General features: G+C 45.9%; 1 protein-coding gene across 1 annotated transcript; it reads right to left on the reverse strand.

Moving 5' to 3' along the window:
- Window positions 1–9,291: 9,291 nt before the first annotated feature.
- On the reverse strand, window positions 9,292–22,504 carry LOC142497763 (basic phospholipase A2-like). The gene is made up of 6 exons (XM_075606045.1): window positions 22,471–22,504; window positions 22,415–22,439; window positions 21,625–21,674; window positions 19,221–19,365; window positions 11,549–11,655; window positions 9,292–9,528 (listed from the first exon to the last, which is right to left on the reverse strand). Exons 3-6 carry the CDS (start codon window positions 21,665–21,667, stop codon window positions 9,380–9,382), a joined length of 444 nt encoding a protein of 147 aa, XP_075462160.1. The 5' UTR covers window positions 21,668–21,674; window positions 22,415–22,439; window positions 22,471–22,504; the 3' UTR covers window positions 9,292–9,379.
- Between the last annotated feature and the right edge of the window lie 2,415 nt (window positions 22,505–24,919).

A 24,919-nucleotide genomic window follows, 5' to 3' on the forward strand; every position in this document is an offset into this window, starting at 1 on the left:
AAGATCAATAACCTCAGCTGATATGACATGGATCTAATTGTATTCTCTTCACAGGTATGTCCCTTGATGTGCAAGTCCTGTGTAAAAGATTTACTCTGTGGCCTTAAACATTGATATAAGTTAGTATGTTTGAATATAAAAAGTTTTTTTTTCCCCCTCTTAACTCTGTGTTGTTAATTGACGAACTGGAACAAGCTGATTGATTGGGGAGGGGGAGGGACATTTGACTGTTTTAGCTGTATAAAACAAACACCTCTCCTGCAATTTGCAGGAGCTGCATTTGGCATTAGATAGTGAGGCATTTAAAGTGAGCTTTTTAAGTGATAAATATAGTTAGACTATAGTTTGACTAGAGGTGACTGGGGACTGCATCTTTCTGCAAACTCTTTTACTCAAGACAACAAACGGTAAGCTATTCAGATCACACTATGATCCAATGCTTGCTAACCTGCATATTATAAACCCCCACCCCTTTACAACTTCTTTCACTGCAGGCTCTCACAAAACTGACTGCACAATACACTGAAACCCTGAATTGACTCTAGCATTGCAATACAGCTAAACATTTGACAAGGAACAGGCACGCCCCTGCTGTTTAGTCTGCACACACTCACTCTGCTCACAACAGCTCCATGCAGCACTGCCTACCTCTGGCATCATGAACCTGCTATGTATCTTCACTTTTTTCTTTCTCCTGGCCTCATGGAGATGTTACTCCCTCTATCCACTACAAACTCCTCCATCCTGGCCCGCACCCAACATCGCCATACACCCTGGACTACTCAAAAGCCTTGCACTATCAACTCAATGTTGGTGGAGAACTCTAAAAACCAGCACACCAACCACCGCACACTCTAATGGCAAACACCACAAATTTAGAACTTCCAAACAACTACCCAAATTTCTACTTGTACTGTTACTCTCTTTAGCAGGTGATATTGAACCTAACCCAGGTCCTCCCATTTCAGCTCTGTCCCATGCCCCTGAGAATTCCACCTTTAAATTCCAAAAAGGGCTATCTGTCGCCCATATAAACATCCGGAGCCTGCTGCCCAAACTGGACTAACTAAGGGCATGGTGCCTTATGCATAAACCCAAAGCCATCGTTCTTACAGAAACATGGCTAACCCCTAAAACCACTGATGCAAATATCGCCATTCAGGGATACTCCATTTTTAGGAGAGATAGGTCAAAGAGAGGAGGAGGGCTGTTATTTTATATTGCAGACACCTTACAATTTACACTGTTAAATTGCCCACCAAGCCCACCCTCTTTTGAAATTCTAGTTGGCAAAATCTGCCTCCCCTTTTCTAAGCCCATCTTGCTTGCTGGCATTTACCGCCCCCCTAAAGCCCCTCTACAATCCCTGACTGATATCACCCAATTTCTTGGCTCCATTTCCTCTCTGAATGAGAAGAGTGAGCTGCTAGTTCTTGGGGATTTCAACTTCAATTGGCTTGACCCTAAAAACCACAAAATCCAGATACAACTCAAGTCACTTAGCCTATCGCAACTCATTTCCCAACCCACACGGATAAACATGAAATCGCATAACCATTCCTTGCTAGACTGGATTCTCTCCTCAAACCCCACCAGAATCCAATCCTCTGGCATCCTTCCTGACATTTTCAGTGACCATGCAATAGTGTACTGTGTAAGGAAAATTAAAACGCCCCATTCAAGCCCTAAAGTTCTCCTCACTAGAACATTTAAAAACTTTAACCCACAACAGTTTCTGGATGACCTTACCAACTGCCCATGGCACAGAATCGATTTAATTCCCGACCCTGATTCTGCGCTTGACTATTTCCAATCAGAGTTCTTAAAACTTTGCGATACCCATGCTCCACTAGGCAAAATAAGGGTATGGGGGGCCCACCTTCCATGGGTTACAACTGACCTTATTGCACTCTACCAGCTCAGGGATACCTTGTGGAAAAGCTACAAAGTAACTGGCACTACCAAGGATCTCAATCACTACAGATGCATGCGGAACATGTGCACAAGGCAAACAAGGCATGCAAAAGCACAATATTACTCTGACAATCTCCACCAAAATACATCAAACCCAGCTAACTTCTGGAAGGTTATCAACAATATATTCCAGCCTCCTAACCATCAACAACCAAGTAATATCACTAAGGGGGATATTACTCTGACAAACCCCACTGACATTGCAAATGCATTCAATGAGTACTTTGTGGGGTGTGCCACTAACTTATTAGCGAAACGCAGCCCAAACCACAAACCTGAATCTCATCCTGGGAGTACCCCTATAATCCCACCCCCTCCCAACACTGCCCACAATTTTCAATTTGGCCCAGTATCTGAAGAGGAGATTATACAAGCACTCCTCAAACTAAAAATAAGCAGCCAATGTGGACCTGACTTACTACAAACCCTAAGACCTGGAAAACTGCCAGAGTTGTCCCAATCTTCAAAAGTGGGGACAAAAACACTGTCTCAAACTACAGGCCAATCTCACTTCTCCCAATTCTATCCAAAGTCATGGAAAAATGTGTCCACTCCCAATTAAGCGATTTCTATACCAAGACAAATTTCCCTAGCTAATTCCAATCTGGGTTTCGTCCCAAACACTCCACCCTAACTACCCTGCTAAAAGTTTGCAATGAAATCCAGTGTGGAATGGAACGGGACAACTCACTGGTGCAGTATTTTTAGATTTTGCAAAGGCTTTTGACACAGTTGATCATGCTATCCTGCTTAACAAACTCCAGAGCTCTGGAATAGAGAAGCATGCTTTAAACTGGTTTCAGTCCTACCTATCAGGAAGATCCCAACATGTGTCCATCTCAGGCTCTAACTCCAACCCCCTGGATATCACCTGTGGTGTCCCGCAAGGCTCTGTTCTGGGGCCCCTACTCTTCTCAGTGTTCATTAATGATCTTCCCACAGCTTGTAAGGAAGCCTCAATACACATGTATGCAGATGACACAATCCTATATGCACACAGCCATAGCCTCTCTGACCTTCAACACATACATCAATCTGACATTTTGAGACTCGAAAACTGGATTTCCCAAAACAAACTGTTTTTAAACACTGACAAGACTATAACAATGGTATTTGAGACCAAGACTAAATTTTTAAAGCTTCCAGCGACTGAGCTCCAGATTAGAACCAACGCTAAAACCACCCTAACCCCTGTCACTAGTTTTAAATACCTGGGCTTATGGTTTGACTCCCACTTAACATTCGGGATGCACATTGATACCCTGACAACCAAGACCTATGCCAAACTAGGGGTACTTTACAGGAACAAATCCTCCCTAAGTCTCCTGGTCAGAAAGCGTATCGCACAGCAGATGCTAATGCCAATTATTGACTATGGAGACATAGTATATGGCTCGGCACCTCAAACCCACCTTAGCAAACTTGACACCCTCTACAATTCAATTTGTCTTTTTGTTCTCCAATGCAACTACAACACACATCACTGCAAAATGCTCAAAGAACTAGATTGGTCAACACTAGAGTCTAGGCGCAAAGTTCACCTTTCCTGTCTTGCCTTTAAATTCTTCATGGGCAAGCTACCCAGCTACCTGAACAAGCTCCTCACCCCTACCACTTGCAGCACTTATCACCTGAGATCAGACTTCAAAAGACTGTTCATGGTCCCAAGGCTCAACAAAGTATCCGGACGTTCCTCCTTCTCCTACCGTGCACCCAAAACTGGAACAACCTACCAGAGACTCTCACATCCACCACCAGCTTAAGTTCTTTCAAATCTAAGGCTGTCTCACACTTTAATCTGGTCTGTAACTGTTACATACGCCCATAATATATATTTTCTTTAACTGTGCACGCAATGTCTTGTATATAATGTATACCCTGTTCATTTATGTAACGGTATTTGTAACCATGTATTATTTGTTTTACTCTGTGCCCAGGACATACTTGAAAACGAGAGGTAACTCTCAATGTATTACTTCCTGGTAATATATCTTCTAAATACATCCGGGGATCCCCCCCTCCCAGCCTACATCCGTGGACCCCCCCAGCCTACATCCGGGGACCCCCTCATCCAGCCTACATCCCGCCCTGGGCAGCAAGCTGGCATCGGGTGCAGGGGGGGGCAGGGGCTGACATAGAGCTGCCAGCCGGCCCTCTTCCTCGCGTCAGGCCAATCAGGGAGAGAGATTACTTATTAAAAAAAAAAAAATTGGCGCGAGCAGGGGAATTCATAGAGCCGCAGTAGCGGCCTAAATCCACACGCCACGGGCGTGTGGTTATCATTAATTGTCGAACACTGCAGATAGTAGACCAGGTAACTTCGTCAGGGTAGCAGTAATATAGAGATATAAAGATAGTATACCTGGTAACTTGGTCAGGGTAGTAATAATACAGTAATACAGCAAGTAGATAGTATACCTGTTAACAAGGTCAGGGTAACAGTAGTTGGATTTAGTTATATGAAGAAAAAGAAGTCTGTTCTGGTAGATTGGGGCATAGATAGAATAGGGACACCACTGGCATATAAACTACTTTTTCTTAAATAAGATTATAGATAGTTCTGAGTAAAAGGCTAAGGCAAAGTGTTAGTAATGTTAGTGAGACTAGAGATAATGCTATAGCCATGTTAAATACAGGCAGTCCTCGGTTATCCAACGGAATCCGTTCTGGAAGTAGCGTTGGATAGTGAAACCGTTGTAAAGTGAGTCCCGTGTTAATCAGTGGCGGGGAGCGTTGGATAACGCATTCAGATGTCGGATAACGCATTCTGGCTTCGAAAAATGGCCCATAGGGTTGCATTGTAAAGCGTTGGATATGCCATCCGTTGCAAAGTGAAACGTTGGATAGCGAGGACTACCTGTATAGGAAACTAGTAAGAAACATGTAATAAGAGATATGCCTCCTCAGCAACCTCTGTGAGGAAGAATGTGTCACAACAGTTAATAAACAATCATTTTATTAAAAACTACAAAAATTCTGGTGCCCATCAGTTACTAGCTTGCTTTTATCATATGAGAGAACTATTCCTAGCCACAAGAACCATCTGTTGGATTAAGGTATGAACCCTGAGCGACTGATATCAAAGATAAGCTGTACACTCCCTCAGAGCCGGGTAGGGAGGGTTACACTATAAATAGGGGACTTCATAAGCAGGTCACACCACAGCCCCTGGGGAAGCAAAGAGAGGCTTTGTGAAACGCGTAGGGAGATACCCTGCTGCAGATCAGTGCACCCATGGGATCCTGACCATCTGCTGAAGCTCCCTACATTTTCTCCACTACAACGGAGAGTCAACCTAGCGAACACGGAAGTAAACAGGCGCGTGAACGAGCGAGCGATCCGGCATCTCCAATTCTGTGTGAGGGGACTCATCCAGGAGTAAAGAGACAGCTTAGACAACAGAGAGAGAGAGAGACATCCAATTGTGGTGTGAGACGCTGTGTATGTGTGCTGGGTGACAGCACTTAGGTGTGTGATTGGGAATTCTTACCGTTTTGATTTCTAACTACTTAAATAAAATGATCTGCACTATTGTAGTGGTGTGTGTGCTCCCCTAACCCGCTGCGCGTACATGGTCTTCTATACCCTGAGAGTTGGGAATACTCTTGAAGGTGAAGCACCTATACCTGATGAACTTTATGGCTTTTTACCTTAAAATATTGATTTTAAACTACTCAATATAGTTTTTATAGTTTGTATATCTGCTATGTGTGTTCGCCTGCATTGTGATTGGTAACTATTGCGCAATTTCAGCGCTTTTTGGTAATTGTTTCATGTATAAGTATTTTTTTTTAAATTGTTGAATCTTTATCCAATTTTAGCCATCATTAGCTGAGAATGCAAGAAATGCAAAGCACCAGGTAAAAAGAAAAAAAGTATAATTCTTTTTACAGAAATCAAATAAGTAAAATCATTTAGGGTCTCATGAAGTAAGCGTTCATAAGCCACTTATCGAGCACTTATCGACAAAATGCCTACTTTGATTCAGTAAGCGGTGATAAGTGGGCGATAAATGCCTGAATCGGCAATAAAACTTATTAACAAAACCTAATCGCCGACTGAGCGGCGATAAGCCACTTATCGACGCTTTTCGGAATGTTCATAAACACGCACGATTGTAGTAGCCGCGAGAAGCTTATCGACACCTATCGCAGCCTATCGCAGCCCTAAAATGGCGATTTTCTCTCCAAATCCAAACGCCAGGAAAAGTTGGCAGGAGGGTGGGGAGGAGCGTCGATAAGGCGGCGATACGGGACTTAGAATTTTTTGGGGCCTTTTTCCTTCGTTGGATTGATGCCGGGGGTCTCCGGAGCTGATACACATTAATACCAGCACCGGAGACCCCCGGCATGAATCCGATGCAGCGGCTAACCACTAAGGCAATGAAAGGGTTAACCACCTGTGCCAGGATTGTTGTGGCTGAAGGGGGTATTTGGCTCTTAGTGGGTGTTTAGGCCTTGCGGCGGGGTTGCGGGTGGTCTTAACCCCTTCATTACCTTAGCGGTTAATACCCACCCGCAAAGCCTAAACACCCATCCTTGGGGCTAATACCCCCTTCACCCACCCCCGCTACCAACAATAAAAACAATACACAACAGCCCCAATACCCACCTCCTGGGCCCCAATAAACATAGCAATACTTAATAAACACCAATACACCACCCACCCCCCGTGCCCCCCATAATGTGAAACCATTAAGTATTTATTAACATACAGGATTCATACCCCAGACCGGGGGGGTGCCCACAGGTGTCTGGTGGTCCCAGCTAGGCGACGTGAGCCGGCAGGTGGTCACCATGGGCCACAATGGGGTCCACGGGTAGGCCCACGGTGTCTGGGGATCTCCGGGTCATCCCCAGAGGTGTCTGAGGGCCCTCGGGTGGTTCCCCCAAGGGTCTGGGGCCCTCGGGTGGTCCCTGTGGGTCCGTGGGGCCCCCAGTTCTTCCCCGCAGGTGTCCCCAGGTGCTACCCATGGGTGTCCGGGGGTCCTCAGGTTGTCTCCATAGGTCCCCGCAGACCTAAAGTACCAACCCTGTATGTCGATAAATAAAACATGGCCTACATTTCAATCAATCCCTCCCCCCCACCCCCAAACACATACAGTACAGTAATGGGCAAAATAACTATTATCCAGATATGGATAATAGATTACATGAGATCCAATGCAGAGAGGAAAAACTGAGCACAGCAAACAAGCAGCAGAGGAGGGCTACAATACTGGAACTAAGTTTAAAACCAATTTAATGAAAAAGACAGCATGGCATACAGAAGGTAATGCACACAAACGCGTTTCACGCCTAGTTTTGCGCTTCATCAGAGTGTGTCATTCTATTGTAGGTGTGGCTTAATAAAGCCTTTTCCGTGAACCGGAAGTGACGCACCGCCAGATACTGCACAGTGGCACCGCAGAACAGCATGGAGAGGTTTTTACCTCCACTTGCCGGTTTTACTGATTGTATCATCTGTGCAGTATCTGGCGGCGCATCACTTCTGGTTAAAGGAAAAGGCTTTATTAAGCAACACCTGCAATAGAATGACACACCCTGACGAAGCGCCAAACTAGGCGTGAAACGCGTTAGAGTGCATAACCTTCTGTATGCCATGCTGTCTTTTTCATTAAATTGGTTTTAAACTTAGTTCCAGTATTGTAGCCCTCCTCTGCTGCTTGTTTGCTGTGCTCAGTTTTTCCTCTCTGCATTGGATCTCCTGCATTCTACTCATCACGTGAAGCACGCCTATGAGGAAGGATTATCACTCATTGCAAGTACTAGTACTGCATTACTTATACAGCTGTGACCACAGTTTCTACTATTGTGCTGGACATTCAGTATTATTTATTGTGCTGGACATTCAGTATTATTCATTGTGCTGGGCATTTGTAGCTCTAGGGAGGGTTTCCAGCTTGGAAGATAACCAGTTAAAGGCTGCGTTTAACAGCCACTACCTGTATTATCAACCAGGACACTCATGTTTAACCGTCCCATACTTTGAGCATTTATTCTGAACTAGCTGATATACCCGGCATTGCCAGTGATGTAATGTTCTGCCTCCCCCATCCTCCCTATCAACTCCCTTCCCCCCTCTTCACAGCTGTTCAGTCTTCCCCCCCTTCTCTCCTGACTCCCTCCCCCCTCTCTCTCCTGACTCCCTCTCCCCTCCTCTCTCCTGACTCCCTCTCTCCCCCCCTCTCTCCTGACTCCCTCTCCCCCCTCTCTCCTGACTCCCACTTTCCCCCCCTCTCTCCTGACTCCCTCCCTTCCCTCTCTCCTGACTAACTCCACCCCCTCTCTCCTGACTGAATACCACCCCCCGCCTGTCCGCTGTGCGCCACCATCTTACTGGGGGCAGTTGCAGGAGGAAGGGGGTCCTTCCGGAGGCTGCCTGCCCACTGCCTGTCCCCCCGCCGGGGAGGGAAGTGAGCGTTGGCGGCTGGAGCAGGAGGGCCGCGCTGCGCTTCCCCTCCGTCCGGGAGCTAGTGGGGGGAGGGAAAGTGAGTTGGGTGACGTCATAGAGCCGGGTGATGTCATAGAGCCACCAATCTGATTGGCCAGAGGCTGAGGACCAATCAGATTCACCACAGCTAGTACCAACCTTTTGATTTTATATATTAAGATATGTACCAGCCACTTTGATACTATTAGTATCCTTTCCTTAAGCAAGATCCACATTGTTACAATATATATATATATTGAGACTTCTTAACCATATATTGGTAGCACCGTTTCATAGAACATTGTTCTTTTTCTCTCAACTGGATAATAGAATATTTGCCCATTATTAAACACAACATTAGCCAGCATAAATAAACTACATAAATACAGTTCTACTTACCACAGCAATATGATGGGCGTCCTCGTCACAATACAGCAGGTCCCTGTCCTCCGTTGGCAGAAAGCATACATAATAAATACATTCTAATGGCCCCTAACCCCTTAATCACCTTAGCACGGTTAATAACCGCTATAGTAATGAAAGGGTTAACCCAACTTGCCCAGCTACTCACCCAGGAGGCCTAACCATGTGACCCTGCGGTGTCATTTGACACCGGAGAGTAGGTAAGGGAGGTGGGGGGGGGGGGGGGTGTGCCCGCTGGAAAGACGCTGGTATAGTGTAACCTCCGTGCGGCTTGGAATGTTTTTTTTTTAGTAGTGGGACGTCATTTGCGTTACTGTTTTTCGTTACAATGCAGGGATTTTTTTCCCCATGAAAATGCTGTAGGTGGCAGCAAAGACGTTTCACTGCAAAAGAATATGCACATTGGAAAAAAAAAAAACAATTATTGAATTTCAAATTCAATATTTATTTCAAATAACATCTCGCACTAATCTCGTTTACAACTGAAAAGCAGAATACACCAGGCTTGGTAACAAAAGGTTGCAAATTTGGCTAAATGAATTTACATTTGTTACTTGCATTTTGGTGTGGGTTTTGAACACAAGAAGTCGGGGTAGAAGGTGTGTTCGATTGTATACTTCTTATTATGTTGCTTGAAGCAGAGAGCTACCGTCCGGTCACACTCACAGACCTCGCTTGCACACTTGTCGTTTGAAGAACCTGAAGAAAGGAAACAAGAAGCTTCTTAGATCTGTCACTGCTGCTTGGTCTACAGGGGGAGGCACTTGTATTATACACGTGCAGGAGCGTCCAACTTCAGTCCTCGAGGGGCCACCAACACATCAGATTTTAAGGATATTTCTGCATCAGCACAGGTGGCCCAGTCACCTGTGCTGAACCTGGGACTGATTGAGCCACCTGTGCTGAAGCAGGGATATCATTAAGACCTGACCTGTTGGTGGCCCTTGAGGACTGAAGTTGGCCACTCCTGTGGTATTGTTTGTAATGCAAAACGATGTCAGCCTGCGTCTCCTGCACAGCTTTTTAGTATCTTGATGTTGTGCTAAACTGCCGCTATCTCCTCTGCTTCACCTGGACTCATGTCCCTGTTTATAATGCTACTAGTCCGAACCCCCAGCTATCTTTCCTCATGCTATTCTTTCATGGAAACTCGCCTTATCTAAACGCCTGTTGGAGTCTTATTCATTAAACTGCCACTACTGCATTTGTGTGCGAAACTGCACACTTTAGCACAGACGTATCTCGCCATATTCATTCAACATCAGTTCTAATAAGTCCAAACTGTGTGAAATGTGCATTTTAGGTTGTGATTTGGTTCTTGCCCTGCAAATCCGAGCAGTAATATGGCTCGTGTTACATATCTCTTAAAAATACTTGCCCTTTTAACCTTGTGGCCTCTAGGATGTTTTGTTTTTAAGCAATCTTGCATGGCAAAGCTCCAGTTTAATGAATAAGCCCCATTGATGCTTATGCTCTCTATATTTACCAAGCTACACACATTCTAGGGCAGAGCCTTCTTTTTTGTTTTTTGTCCAAAATATTATGAGAGCCGCAACACAAGCGTCAATATGAATACACCCACACATATGATATATACCGTACGTTAATGTTCATATATGCCTATGACAAATGTATTTCAAAATGATCCCCACGGGATTATGCCACATACTGTAAAATAATGATTTTACACGTGATTATGCTATATAAAATTACCCCCTTCCCCTCTCCCACCCCCCACAGAATTATGCCACATAACATGTGTCCCCTTCCCCACTCCCACAGTATAATAACACACAAAATGATCCCCCACATAATTATCCCCCACACACATACTTGCAGCACTTTAGCGTTGTGGTCTGTGCGCTCCTAGCAATTGAGGTGCAGACACATTGGGGCTTGCACTGAGCCCTGCAGAGCGCCAACACGCAGTGGAGAGCGCCTGAGCTGGAGAGCTCCAACAAGCAGGGGAAGACTGGGACTTGCGCGGCACGCACTTCCCCGCAGAGCACCGACAAGCAGTGGAGAGCACCGACAAGCAGTGGAGAGTGCCAGAGCCGGAGAGTGCCGACAAGCAGGGGAAGCCTGCGGCCAGGCAGGGAGCGAGAGCGCTGGCGCTCGTGCGTGGTGACGTCACACGCTCTCGGCGGGCGATTTGTGGAAAGCTAGGAACGCGCGTGGGGAGGCATGGCGGGGGGCGCAGCCATGACCTCACAAAGCTGGTTCGCCCTCATTGGGTGAACCGCACACGTGACGCGCCAGCAAACGGCATATTCAAATTTGCTTGCTTCGGCATGCAGCTAAGCGCCGTGCATGCAACAATGTGTGTCATCGTGGCCAGTGCGAGCGCGCCTGCCTTCTCAGCATCACCCTGGACGAGGCTGAAGGCTCATAGGAGGAAGCACCTCCAAAAATGAGCCGCATGGACCAGATAGAAGAGCCGCATTCGGCTTGCGAGCCGCAGGTTGCCGACCCCTGTTCTAGGGGGATGTCTGTAACACATTGCTTCACAATATATGGCAATTGGGAGGATAATGACCCATAGACCGAAATACACGTGCAAATTCAGTGTCTTCACAACAGCCTCATGTGACCAAGGAAAGAGAAACAAAAAAATGTAATGACTGGGTTCCAACTTTGAAAGTTATTTGGGACAGTGATTAGTTTCCTCCCTGTGCAAAGACCTGGTATTGGTATGTACTGTAACCGTGATCAGTCATACCGCAGGTGAGGATCCCGTTGTTGTAGGAGAAATGATAGGGCTTCGATCTCGGCTTACATCCCATCCTGTCCATCTTCTCATAGCAGCAGTCATGGACACGACAGCACCTGGAGCGAAAGCAGGAGAGGGTGAGAGTACGTACTAAACTACTATGTAAAAGGGTCAAAAAAGCAGGCACACCAAATACTACAATAAATATGTTTTTACTAGATCAACGTTTTGACTTCCCAATGGAGCCGTTCCCATGAGTTCTTGAATAAGGCTCCATTGGAAAGTTGGAGTGTTGAGCTAGTAAAGACGCATTTATTGTCCCATTTGGTGTGCCTACTTTTTTTCAACCATCCACCTATGTCATTCAGTCATAATGCAGAGCCGTTCATTCAGCCAGCACTGAGCGAATGTTTCTGGAACGCAAGGATGAGGGGGAAAAAAAAGGAGTGATGCTGATATCATGACCTAATTATAGGTGGGGTTAGTTTCAGTAAGACACATTTGCATCCCATCCTTTAAATACTGAGCACAGTATAACAACCTCAAAAACAACAATTCATGGAAAGTCATTGGAAAAGCCACGTCATGGAGACATTATATGTACCCCAAGCCCAGCCCCTTGTTCTTCATTATTAAATATAATAATATTTGCATTTCACGGTTATACCAGAGAGCCATTTATGCCGTTACCTCTTGGTCGCATCGGTGATAAACCACATTTATGTATTGAAGTCACAATGTAACATATGGTAATGAAGAGGTTATAGTCCTGGGCGCAGGCCCTGATATACAATACCAGTCCGATGAGCAAAAAGCAGTCCTAGAGGAAGATATGGTGGGTCAGTCTCTTAGGATCACAAGTGAGCAATGTTCAATCCTCCATGCCAGTCCATGCTGTGTTGGAAAGGGAGGACACAAACACAAACCATTGCGCAGCACAATAAAGCCCAGGAGAACCCTCTCCCGCTGCTGGCTACTTACAATGTAGTAGGAGTCTGCATTCGATTAAAGGTTTCTTTACACAGGACTGGTCTTAGTGAAGGGATAGCGGTCTTCTCCGCTTACCGCACTCCTATCATGTAACATTTGTTGTTTTGTCAAAAAGGCCAGTTCATCTGTGCTGCTGCTGCTGCTCCTGCTGGAAGGAGGAGACCAGTCATAATGACTGACCCCCCCATATCTTCCTCTAAAGGACTGCTTTTTGCTCATTGGACTGGTATTGTATATCATGGCCTGCGCCCTGGACTATAAGTTAAGCGCTTTTCTGTGTGTTTTATATTTTTAGTTGGTTTAGTTCACTTAGTTTATCACAATGTAACATATGCTGGAATACTAAACAAAAATGAATTTACACTACAGTAATTATCGCGCCTTGAAAATCTAGTCTATTTACTAAAGTCTCCTTTGCTAATAACAATAACTGTATGGCATTTTTGTTCATCTCTAAACTCTGTTCTTGTAAACTCTCCCCCCCAAAATAGCACTGTTCTACCAGCGCTTGCTAGAAAGTACAGAGACCCCAGGAAACATCTCTGCCATACAAACTATCCTTCCCATGCATTTAATTAGAGCAAATGTATCAATGCAAATTACATGTCATTGGGATACACCACCATTTTCTGCTTGGCGCTGCTGCAAATGTAGTTATCCAGAGTGGGACTGGAGTGCTTTGGAACCAAGGAAATCCCGAGTGGGGCCAAGAGCTCCAGTGTGCCAATATTCCGACAAGTAGACTGTCCCGGGGCCACCAGTTCATACTATTTGAATGTGACTATAGACATCGATCCTCTCCCAGGGCCGGCCTTTATGCAGCAGCTGCCAGCCTAGCATACTGCAACTGTGCCAACATTCACTTTGCGGGATTTGTTTTCAAATGTAGGGTCAAATTTATTTACTTGTTGATTTTTATTTTCCTCTATTTTCTTTTTTTCTAAATGTATCCTGTATTTTAGATTTTTTTTTTTTTTTTTTTTAGATATTTATTTTCTTTAAAATGTGGCTATTTTAAAAGTTTTAGGGATTTTTGAAATGGACAAAAATGCATGTCCCGTTCTAGCCGACATGAGATCACATCCACTCTGCGGTACCTGGAGGCGGGTCCTTTAGTCACGTCCCGACACGTGGGAAGCAGATAGGGGCCAATAACTACTATGTAACTTTTGGTGGTGGGAAAAATGTCCATATGAGGACGACAAATAAGAAATGGCCTTGGAGGGCAGAGGTTCTGGAGGTCAGAGAGGGGCAACGAGATATATACAAGTAATGCATGGCGTGGGGATCCTATTTCCCGGGCACGTAGACAGATACAAGAACATGGCAGAAATGAATGTCATGATTATTATACATTATAATTTAATAAGGGACCAATTGAGCCACCTGTGCTGAAGCAGGGATATCCTGAAAATCTGACCGGGGGGTGGACTGGCATTGAGTCCTTGATATACTGTAGAATAAAGGCCCTTAATCTCTGTTGTTTTTTTTACATTTCCATGTGTGGAGCTTTTTATTTTAACACTTAATTGCAACTTTAATGGAAAGAGACGGGCGCTGTTACTAGGTTTCCCATTTGACTGTTACTGTTCTCAAACGGTCACATCGCAGAGGCTTGTTTAATTTAATGTAATGTAATGTCTCTGAAGTCAATCGGAGGTATGGCTGGCGGGCTTTTCAAAAGTGCTCCATGGAAAATAGCCCTGGGCTTGACAGAGAAGTGACGGAGAAGCCCGACAAGCCGAGAACATCTTTGGAGCTGATCCGAGACGCGGCTGGCGGGAGATTTGAAAGAGCTTTGTGTGAAGTAGCACTGATCTCAGCGGAGAAGCACAGGATGTGAAGCGGACAGGATAAGCCTTCTGAAGCAGGCTCCTGCACCTAGTTGAGAATAAAGTCTTCCACCCAGACCCCCAGTTGGTGAGTGTTTCACTGTGATCTTGTATTTTGTGTGTCTGCTGGTGTGACGCCGGTGCTGCCCGCAGACCAGACCCGTCCCCTGTGCTGAGGTGGGACGTAGGGATACACGCACCCGCAGCAAAGGGAGCGCGTCCGGAGTGTGGTGTTATTGTTGCCAGGCCAGGTATAGTAAGGAAGACAATACTTACCGGTACCGGTAGTAGAGGAAGAGTAGTTATTGCCGTTGCCAAGGTCAGGGATTAGAGAGTTGAGGGAGATCGAAGGTATAAGCCGTGTATCATGGATGCCAGAAGTCACGAAGTCCAAGTAGAGCCGAAGTCGAGAGCCAGAGGGGGTAGTCGTCCAATCCGCGTTAATACCTGAGGAGTCACTGAGAGAGTAGTCAAATGCTTCCATACAGAACTATGTTGAGCGACGAGTGATGGGAAGCACAGGCATAATAAGGCTGGGCAGGCCAATGGCAAAAGGGGGCAGGCCTGGAGGACTGCAAGGAGTCCTCTCTGATAGGAGGGAGGTGTTACAGCCCAGCTGAGTGTAGTCATTGATTTGCATGGAACAGTGTGATGCTTGGGGGCGACGCCTCACTGCAGGAGCAGTGGTTAAAAGTGCTCTGTTAGGCTAAGGCCCCGCTCCCAGAGTCAGCGCGCCCGCACTGCAGACAGGCGGTGCGCTGACATACACAGACCGCGATATGCGGTCTGTAGGGAGCGGGAGCCGGAGCGGGAGGTGGGCGGGAGTGGGAGGTTTGACAGGGAGGGGGGGCGTGGCTTGAGTGGAGGGACCCGCTACTCTCCCACCCTCCCTCCACGGACTCGGGCTGGAGCTGCTGATGGTAAGCAACACACACACACACACACACATACACACAGACAGAGGCAGGCACTCACGCACTCAGACACATACACACACAGACAGGCACGCATGCACTCAGACACACACACAGACAGGCACTCACGCTGCTTTCACTCCACTCTCCTCCCCGCTCCCCGAAGCCTCTCCTCCTCCCGAAGCCTCCCCTCCCCATTGGTTCACAGCCACACCACGTGACGCGGCAACGCTAGGGATCACCATTTTCTTGTGTCCCATAGCGGCTGACGCGCCACAGCATGTAGTGCGCTGTGCAGCCAGGGGGGACCGGGACCGGCTCGCGAGGATTCCCCGGCTGGTGGGGAACTCGCGTGTGGCCGCCCGCGCCAACGAGCGCAGCGGGACCGAGGCCTTAGGCGTGTGCTCTGTAAGCTGGGAATGCATGCACATAACGTCTGGGGCTTTTGTGCGTGTGTACGTGGATTCGGTGACTGACGCGCGTACGCGCATGGGGTCAGTGACAGATGCACGTGTGCGCATAGAGCACGGAGCCGGAGACACGCAGAGGCTGCGGTTCAACAGGCACCTCTTCAGTTGGTGCAATCCTGTGATGGCGAGGAGCCAGAGTGCCAGTGGCAGACAACGGAGGAATGTGGGAATTGCGCTGCAGGCGCTTGGACGCCTGACTACCGACGGGAGGTGAGTAATGGTCGCGCTGACGGCGCTGAGACACCAGATTCCTTACAGCTGGCTTGCCGGAATAAACTTTCGTTTATTTAATTTCTGTGTCCTGTCTGGTGATGGTGGTTTAGGTGTTAAAAGTTCTGGTCTTCCATGACACTGAGTACCCCCCCAGCCCCCACCCCCTGTGAGTGGGCAATCTCTCCTAGGCCCAAAGCGAACTAATTCCTGCGACTTGTTTAAGGGGTCTCATCTTTGTAATTCATGCAATTTTTACCCAAATCTGACACCTATCAGTATTTTAAATGTATTTCTTAAAGCTACACGTGGGAGGGGTTTGATTTCCCCTTTTGTGTGATGTCACTGTGTGATGTCACTGTGTGATGATAATGTGCTTGTACAGCCAGAGTCCCAGTCTCTCCCTCTAACTTTATTGGTTCTGTGATGAGGACGGGGGGGCGGTTAGGGGGGGGACATAAGGGGAAAGAAAACACTTGATTGATTGACAAACACTTCCCCATTCAGCAGCTACGTGTATCTGGGATTGCAGCTTTAAAGCAGGACCATTTAACTTGATTAATTTTTTTATAGAATTGGAACTAGCGGGTCCGTTTTGCCCACATATTGCCTTAGTCCATCTCCCCGCTCTGTGCTAAAGGAAGACCGCAGTTTGTGGTTTTCAAGGAAATTATACTTTGGAATAAATAAAGCGGAGACAGGTATTTCTGGTTACAAACTCGCAGTTCCTCTTGCTTGACAACTTTTGAAACTGCACCTCAGGGAGGAGAGTGAGGAGCAGGAAAGTGAATAAAAGTACCATTAATGAGCACTTTCACATCTCAGACAGGTTCACAAACCTGTCTTTCCCCATAATCTCTGGGCATACACTGCTTCCACTGCAGCCAGTGATTCTGGGTAATGACATGCAAATGAGCAGGAAGGAGGAATTTCCAAGAAAGAGAGGAGGTGTTTGGGTACATGTATAATTATATGATCTATTTTCTCCGACACAAAATACTTTATTGAGGATGGGTTATTTTTATTTTTTTTAAACCCTGCATAAAATTGTATTTTGTGATCTCCACAAAGAGTTGACTGTATTTGCAAAGCGTTTCCCACAATGTAGCACTGCGTGCATAGTTATTACACATTCTTCCCCTACCTACGCAAGTACTGAGCGGGGCAGATTGCACAAAACTCCATGAAATCACAACGAGATAACCTAACGTGACATAATGATAAGACTAATGTTGTATCTTCAAAGGACAATAATAATTGTGACAGAGTCACAATCTATGTATGCTGGAGTAGTGCAGTATGTCTGCTTTCCAGCATGCAGGCAGTTAAATTCCTCCTGGAGAGGCTACCTGCAGGTGCAGCCAGTGAAGACAGAACTCCTGAATAAACAAGGGGTTTAAAAGGCAAAAAGGAAGCTGCTGAGAGAGATTGATTTTCCCCAGCCAGTGGAGAGAGAAACTTTCGCCCCAACCAGGAGGACACTGGTTGGTCTGGTCCTCAGGCCTGCAAGGAGCAAGGTTTGCTGAGACCAGCAGGGAATCAGACCTAAGAAAAAGAATCGCCACGGGCGTGAACAAGCCGCAGGACGCGGCCCTGCTCCAAGGAACCGGCGTTCTAGACCCGAGGAGGAAGCGAAGCTCTGACATGCCTAGAGGGATTGCCTGGGCTCGCTTGGGACAGCGTTCCCCCATTAAAAAATAAGGACTTTAATATTGCTCCCTATATGGGGTTGTATGTTTTGGTGGCTAGTAGCTGGCTAGCTAGGTAGCGACAGTAGGGCATATGCTGTGAGTTAGTCTCCCAAGGGGAGTTTTGTTTTATGGTTTTGTTTTCCTTAAAGGGACAGTGTGCCTGAGAGATCATCTGTCACTGATATGTGGAATGAAGCACTGAAGGTTAAGAACTGAGTGTCTCAAATGCATATCTGTTAAAAGTTGCAGTCCCCTACTAGGACGAATTAAAACAGGCAGAAGCCTGAATTACACAAAATGGTGCTACGTATTATCCTTTTGTCTCTTTAATAATCCTAGAAAGACTGTGTTATGAAGAGCCGAGACAGGTGGCAGCAATACGTAAGGAAGCCGTTTGTCACACAATGTTTCCTACCATCAAGAACACAGCGTTTGCTGTAATGGGCGTTAGTGATAATGACATGCAAATAATACGCAAATAAAGCATTATCGTATCATCGCCTGTCCAGTCAAGTCTGTTTAGGTGGGCATCTAAACTTGGCATTTCTCACATCCACACCCGGAAATAGGCCTTTTAAAGGGTCCGGGTCAGTGTAACACCCCAGTTAGGTATAATTTAATTAACATAGCATTGTTTCCCTCTCCTCAACTTGAGCTAAAGAACTATTTCAGGGTCTCGATCAGAGAAATGTGGACATATTGAACACCATGTAATTGGACGGCAAAGCAAGGTTATTCTTCAATCATGTGATGTTCAGCCTATGCTAATGAGAAGTAGAGCGGTTGTTTTTGCATCTAATTATCTTTGAGGATACGCGTTAACCTAACAAAACCTCGTACATGTTTCACATAACGTCATGTTATGAGCCCTGATTAAATGGCGCTTTGTGGATCCAGACCAAAGTTTTGTGGTGGTACATCCTCTCTACACCTCTGTGGCCCTTCCGTGTCGCACATAGATAACGTGTCTACTGTCTCACTGAATAAAAGTTTCTTCATTTGCCATGGACGTTGAAGAGATGGTCCTCATAAATCGGAATCAGACATTTTGGTCGCAGCCGTTTTGCCGCGACCATGCCGGCAGTTAAGGTTGGCCACAGAGGAACCCTTCACCACAACTGCTCCACTGCTAGACACTCGCCACCGGCCGTTTCACCAATAAGGTAAGTACATTAAGGAGTTTTAGTGGTTGGCAAATAGGGTTAAGGGTATGGGTTTTAGGGTAGGGAATTATGATAAGGGGTTTAGAGTAAGGGCTTAGGGTAAGAGGTTTTAGGATGATGGGTTAATGTTTTTAGGATAGGGGTAGCGTTAATATGAGAGGTTCAGATTAGAGTTTTTAGGGTAAGGTTAGGGGCTTACCCTGGTAGTGAAATGGGTGGCTGAGAGATGTGCCTGTGGCGAGGTGTGTGACAGCAAAACACCGGTAGAAACTTGGTCACAGGAAAACGTCCATGACCAAATGTGATAGATCGTTGCCAATAGCCACAGTAGGACAGGAGCCTTCAAATAGCACATTTCCAGTGCTTCAGGTTTCTCACCCTTGTCGCTACAGCTGACATTGGGTCACTTACCAGTCGATGTCGTCCACTGGTTTCCCGTGCCCGCCAATCCCGCAGTAACACCCGTAGGTGGTATAAGAAGGCACCGGTGGTTTGCCATTCACTTTCAGTATCATCTGCCCAAATTCCACAAGGCCGCCATGAGTTACAATCACCGCTGTCAGACACAGGGAGGGAAGCTCAGGTATAGGTTATTAGTGCTAGGGTCATCGACTGTAATTAGATTATAGGGTTTCTTATATTCAGGAAGTCAAGATGAGTCGTTCTAGCTTTCAAGAAACCTTTTATCATAAAAGAGCCGGGTGACACTTACCCCTGCGTGATTGAAATCAAGATTGTAAATCAACCTAAAGACAATGGGGTTTATGGGAAAATAACTGCACCAGATATATTAAAGGGAAAAAAAACCTATTGTTTTCAAAGGGATTTTTTTGCTATTATCGCCCTAGAATTGCAACAGTTTTACAGGAAGAAAACATTGATTTATAAAGTGTTTAAAATTAAAAGAGCAAGTTTTGATCTTAAAGGAGCAAACCAAGTAATATCCTACATGTGTTTTTTTAAAATAAATAAATCAGTTCTGTAGTATTAGATACTTACTAAAAATACAATTTTTAATTAAACTTCATGCAGGGGCGTGGCTGCAGTCCCGGGGTCCACACTCTTGGTGGGGAAATCCCTTCCTCTTCATGTGGGTGGGGCCTGGGTCAGAGGGGGGGGGGGGCTGAGATGCAATAGGAAGGCTTCTAGAGCTAAAGCGGATAACTGAACACACGTCCCAGCAACTCACAGCTATAAAAGAGGACAACCTCAAGCTGCAGAAAGAGCTGGAGAAGCAGAGAGCCTGTTCCATCGCCAAAAATCAGTACACCCAGGAGAAAAAGGCATGGAAAACAGAAGCAGCGGCAACCCTAGCGACAAAAACTACAGAGATCCAAAATCTGAAGGATGCACTGACACAAACCCAAAGCAAGCACTGGGAAGAGATGAAGGCCCTGAGAGGAATTGAATTGGCAGCTGCCTTGAGCCAGAAAAGAAGTATAAAAGGACAGCTTCAAGACCTGAGGAAGGACCTGGAGTCTGAGCGTGCTGGCTGCAAGAAGGCAGAGAAACAACAGCGTGACCCAAGCGAAGAGCTCGAAACTCTGAAGACTGAGTGGGACACTACGCTGGACTCTATTACTGCTCAGCAGGAGGTCTAATACAAAGAAAACCTTTAAGAAGAGGTCGATGTCAGACATGTCTGACAAAGAGGCTGGTGCACGGGAATAGGGCAAGGGCCGCTCACAGGACAATGTTTCGCTGGGGGGGGAGGGATATGTGATGCTGTCAATGCCCTCTAAGGGTTAGAATGGGGCAATTGTGGGACTTTACAGCGCTCATAGAGTTAATCCTCTTGGAAAGGTCTGTTCAGCTGATAGTTAATTAGTTAATTAGCCTAGCCTGTACAGTCAGGAAGTAATACAGAGATTCCCCCCCCCCCATGCTGCAAGACACAAACTGTTGAGAGTTATACAGAGAGGGTGAGAGACGCTGCTGCTAGACTGATCTGAAGACACACAGACAGCCCTGTGAGAGACTGAAAGGAGACCTGCTGCAGGTACACTGGGTACAGTGGGGAAAGAGTTTAGTTCTCCCACAATTAGTTAGGGACTAAGCAGTATTAGTCAGTACTCCTGGAAGGAGTTAGGTCTTTTGTTTCTGTTTTGTGTTATGAGTTGACCCTGAACCTGCTTTGTACCCTGTAAATAAACCCCTGATTAGAAAGTACAGTGTTTCCTGCCTTTGATCTGGACAAAAGATCCGACGCCGATTGTGTGCCTAACTGAATGACTGCCTTTCAGTGTCCATCAATCCTTCAGTCAGTGTAACACTGCAGCTACAATGTATTCTTGCATTACTAAGGTAACATTATCTATCGTTACAGTTTACAGCTCAAACTGCTGGGAACATTGGAAACAAATTATCCCACACAGGAAAGTGTTACACATACCTTGCACTGCTGGGGAAGTGGGCTAAAACTGCTATAGAAATCAAAGGATGCTTTAAAATGCATTAAAAATGGCATTAAGAGTTGAATAAAAACAAAAATCAGTCACTGTTAGCGAATACTACAGATCTGATTTATTAAAAAACAAACAAAAAAACAAAGATTTCACTTGTTTAGCCGCTTTAACTAAATGGTTGAAACAGCCGTGATCCATGCTTCCCCACTAGCCGTCAGGTTTTAGCCCCTATTTGCTGTTTTTTGGGTGTTCAGCAATCTCTAAATGACATGTAGTCCTGTCCATCACAATCTCTCAGATCCAGGACAGGTGCAAAACCCCTTTAGGGGGGTCAGAGATTTCCATCTTAGTAATGTTATGTGCAAGTACTAACAATGCATGTAATACTGCACAGGGTAACTGGAGCTTACCTATAAGGAGGAGAAGAGCCGGGGCCAGCAGTGAAGTCGCCATGCGCGCCCTGTAACAGGGATCAGAGCATTAACACACACATTTCTCTGAGAAGGTTAATAAAACCACCTGAGCATCGTGGGTCACTTCTCTGCTGTGCAAGAATGCAGACAGCCTGAGATACAGAGCCCTGTTACAGCACAGGGATACGCACAGGTAAGTCTTGTTTCACAGATGCATAAGAGTTAGCTGCAAAACTGGGGCAAAACCTCAGCATAGGAACCGCACCAGGTTTACTAAAGAACATTATTCCACAGTTTAGTAAATAACTCGCAGTCTAAGACAGGGGTGGACAACACCAGTCGTCAAGGGCCAGCGACAGGTCAGGTTTTCCAGATATCCGTGCTTCAGCACAGGTGGCTCAATCAGTGTTGCAAATATCTTGCACTGCTGGGGAGGTGGACTAAAGCCCGCTATGGAAATCAAAGGATGCTTTAAAACTCATTCAAAATGGCAAGAAAAGTTGACTTAAAAAAAAAAAAATCAATCGAAGACTGAGCCACCTGTGCTGAAGCTGGAATGTATTGAACTGATGGTGGCCCTTGAGGACTGGAGTTGGCCATCCCTGATACAGACCTTCATAGCACCAGCCTCTTACATTTAGCAGCTGTTTGATTAGACTTGGATGGGGCTCACCTCCTTGAGAACTGTCACTCCCAATTGGTTGAGAGTTATAAGCTGATTAAAGGCAGAAGGTGGCATTGAACCCACAAGCATTGCCCGGTCTATGCCAGAGGCAGCGTTCCTCACCTGAGCAGTGTAGGTGTGATGCCTCCTGTTCCCTCTGTGCTCTTAGATACAGTTACCTGTTCCCTCTGTGCTCTGTGATACACTATTACCTGTGCCTAATGCCAATTTATCTCATTATTCAGTGGGTGGAGTTGCCCTGAACAATTTCTCTGGTCTGTTACCAAATGAGGAACCGCTGCCAAGTCCCTCCCACGGGTACTTCGTGTTATACCGGCATCACCCCTTCCCTGGGCAAAACCCATATTATATCATATTCATTATTGATCTATTATTATCTAATATCCCGTAAACATCCTGTTTGCGTCTCTTACTGGGAAACCTCTGCTGGGATATCCAGAAAACCTGTGTAGCACCTGTTCCTCAACCCTAAGTGAGATCATCTTCCGGCTACCTGGTGTTGCTGGTGAGATGCTTACCTGTAAGGCTGGAACAGAGTGCTCAGCTCAGAGTGCTTCGCGGTGGTGAGGGGAGATATCAGGACAGGTTTTTAGGGTGGTTCATCTCTGGTTACTACGCTTCCAGCCACCGAGGATTAGTTCCTCAGTGCTTATATGGGTGGTAGCACAATCAGGCCCCACTGGCTTGGGCCAGAGATAGGAACCTGGCAGGCCACACATTGGTTCAGCATCCGCAAATCTTGTCCTGGGGAGTTACACGGAGGGGAGACCCCCAGCGGGAATGTATCATCATCGTCCGAGATCACCAGACCCCGCCGATCAGCTCATAGGTGTGAAGATTTGAGATAAGGTGTGTGGCTTAGGCTATATGAAGACAGACTATCATCACCTCCATTTTGGCTCAGCAGACATTTTGAGTGTTTGCTTGTATGTATGTGTATCTGTTTATTTGTGTATGAAAGCTGTGCTGCAGAGCATCACTCCTGGCAAAGACTAACCCTCATATAATTCCTACTAGTCATGAAATTGAGATCATTGCATCTGTCACAGTTTTTCCAACAAACTCATTCTTGCTGAGCTCCCGCTTCTCTTATCTTGCAGCTACACACAAAGGGCTAAGAGGTTTACTCCTTAAGGTCTGGGACATAGTGGTGTGAGCAAGGCTGAGCCGTGCTGAGCCGCGCTCACACTCGGCACTGAGCCCATGCAGCCGCTATGAGAGTGGCTTTAGCAGGGGCTCGCGCACGCGACGTCACTGGCTCGCGCCAAGAGCCGCCCCCGACACACCCACGGACGGCGCGCTGTGTAAGGCCAGGGAAAGCACCGCTTTCCCTGAGCCTCAGCGTGCCTCCGCACTGATTAAACCACTATGTCCCAGGCCTAAGTCAGGAGGTTATGAGGCCCAAATTACAGAGAGATATGTAGAATAAAGGTTAGCATGCGAAGCATATATTTGCATGAATAAGGATTTTGTATAAGTCATTATATTGTTTTTTTATCTCTAAGCCAGCCCCCGTAAGTGGCGTATTTTACTCATTTGAAATGTATAAAAGTGTGATGTCAAGCAATATGTGGTCAGAGGAAAGAGCTCATTTTTTTAATTCTCTCTTCTGCGTACCTTGGTGCAATAAACTCATTATGATATTTTGAACCCTAGACTTATTGATATTATTTCTACGCTTTTACAGATGGCGACCTGAATAGGGATCTCAACATCTCGGAATCAAGCACCCTGATGGAACAGCTGCTCAGTCACTCAAACGTGTGCACTTGGAATAAGGTGATGCTTTATCAACAACAAAAAAAAACCCATTAGATTAAATTGTTTGAGTGATCTGTAGACAGTTTGTTCTTTATGGGGGGCCCTTTCTGAGTGACGAGACCCTACAGTATCAAGTGAGTTTATCAATATTATACTGATCATGTATTGTTATTGTTGTTTTATATTATTGCCATAAAGTCAGGTTATACCGTGTGCCGCCAAACGGCAGGACCAGGTAAGGGTCCGGAAGGTATAATAATAAGGTAGTATCCTCACTTGGGAAGATAACTATTTTTAAGGGACAGCCGGGGGCTGTCACACTCGTGACTATTTTGTTAGTATCACGGGTCCTTAATTATATATTCTACTTATATTAAAACCAAGTGTCGATCATCTTATTGATGCACGATCAACTGATGTTGATCGGGGTAATATAGGAGAATTATGGGGAACCTACATTCTTGTTAGCTGGCAAAAGGGTTCCCCCCCTGGGGATTATGTGTAGATTATGTGTAGACTTTATGGTAATAAAATGGGAAAGAAATGGATATTATAGTGGCACAAAGTATATTGAAAAGACGAGCAAAGGCAAAGTTAAAAATTGCTGCAGAACTAGTAGCCCCCCGTCCCTCACCCTTTTTCACTGAAAGGTCACAGGAGTTGCATGTCTGTGAGACATGGAAGTTCATTATTAACCTAGGAAGAAATGGCTTGAATTAAAAAAACGTAAAAGTCGTTTTTTAAGAAATTCATGCATTAATACTGCCTGGAGTAATAAAAAGGGGACTATCATGGAACAAGATTTATATCTCTGTTCACCCCCCCCCCCCTTTTTTTGCAGCTTCT

Source organism: Ascaphus truei, chromosome 6 (genome assembly GCF_040206685.1).
Source record: "Ascaphus truei isolate aAscTru1 chromosome 6, aAscTru1.hap1, whole genome shotgun sequence".
NCBI classification, from domain to species: Eukaryota; Metazoa; Chordata; class Amphibia; order Anura; family Ascaphidae; genus Ascaphus; species Ascaphus truei.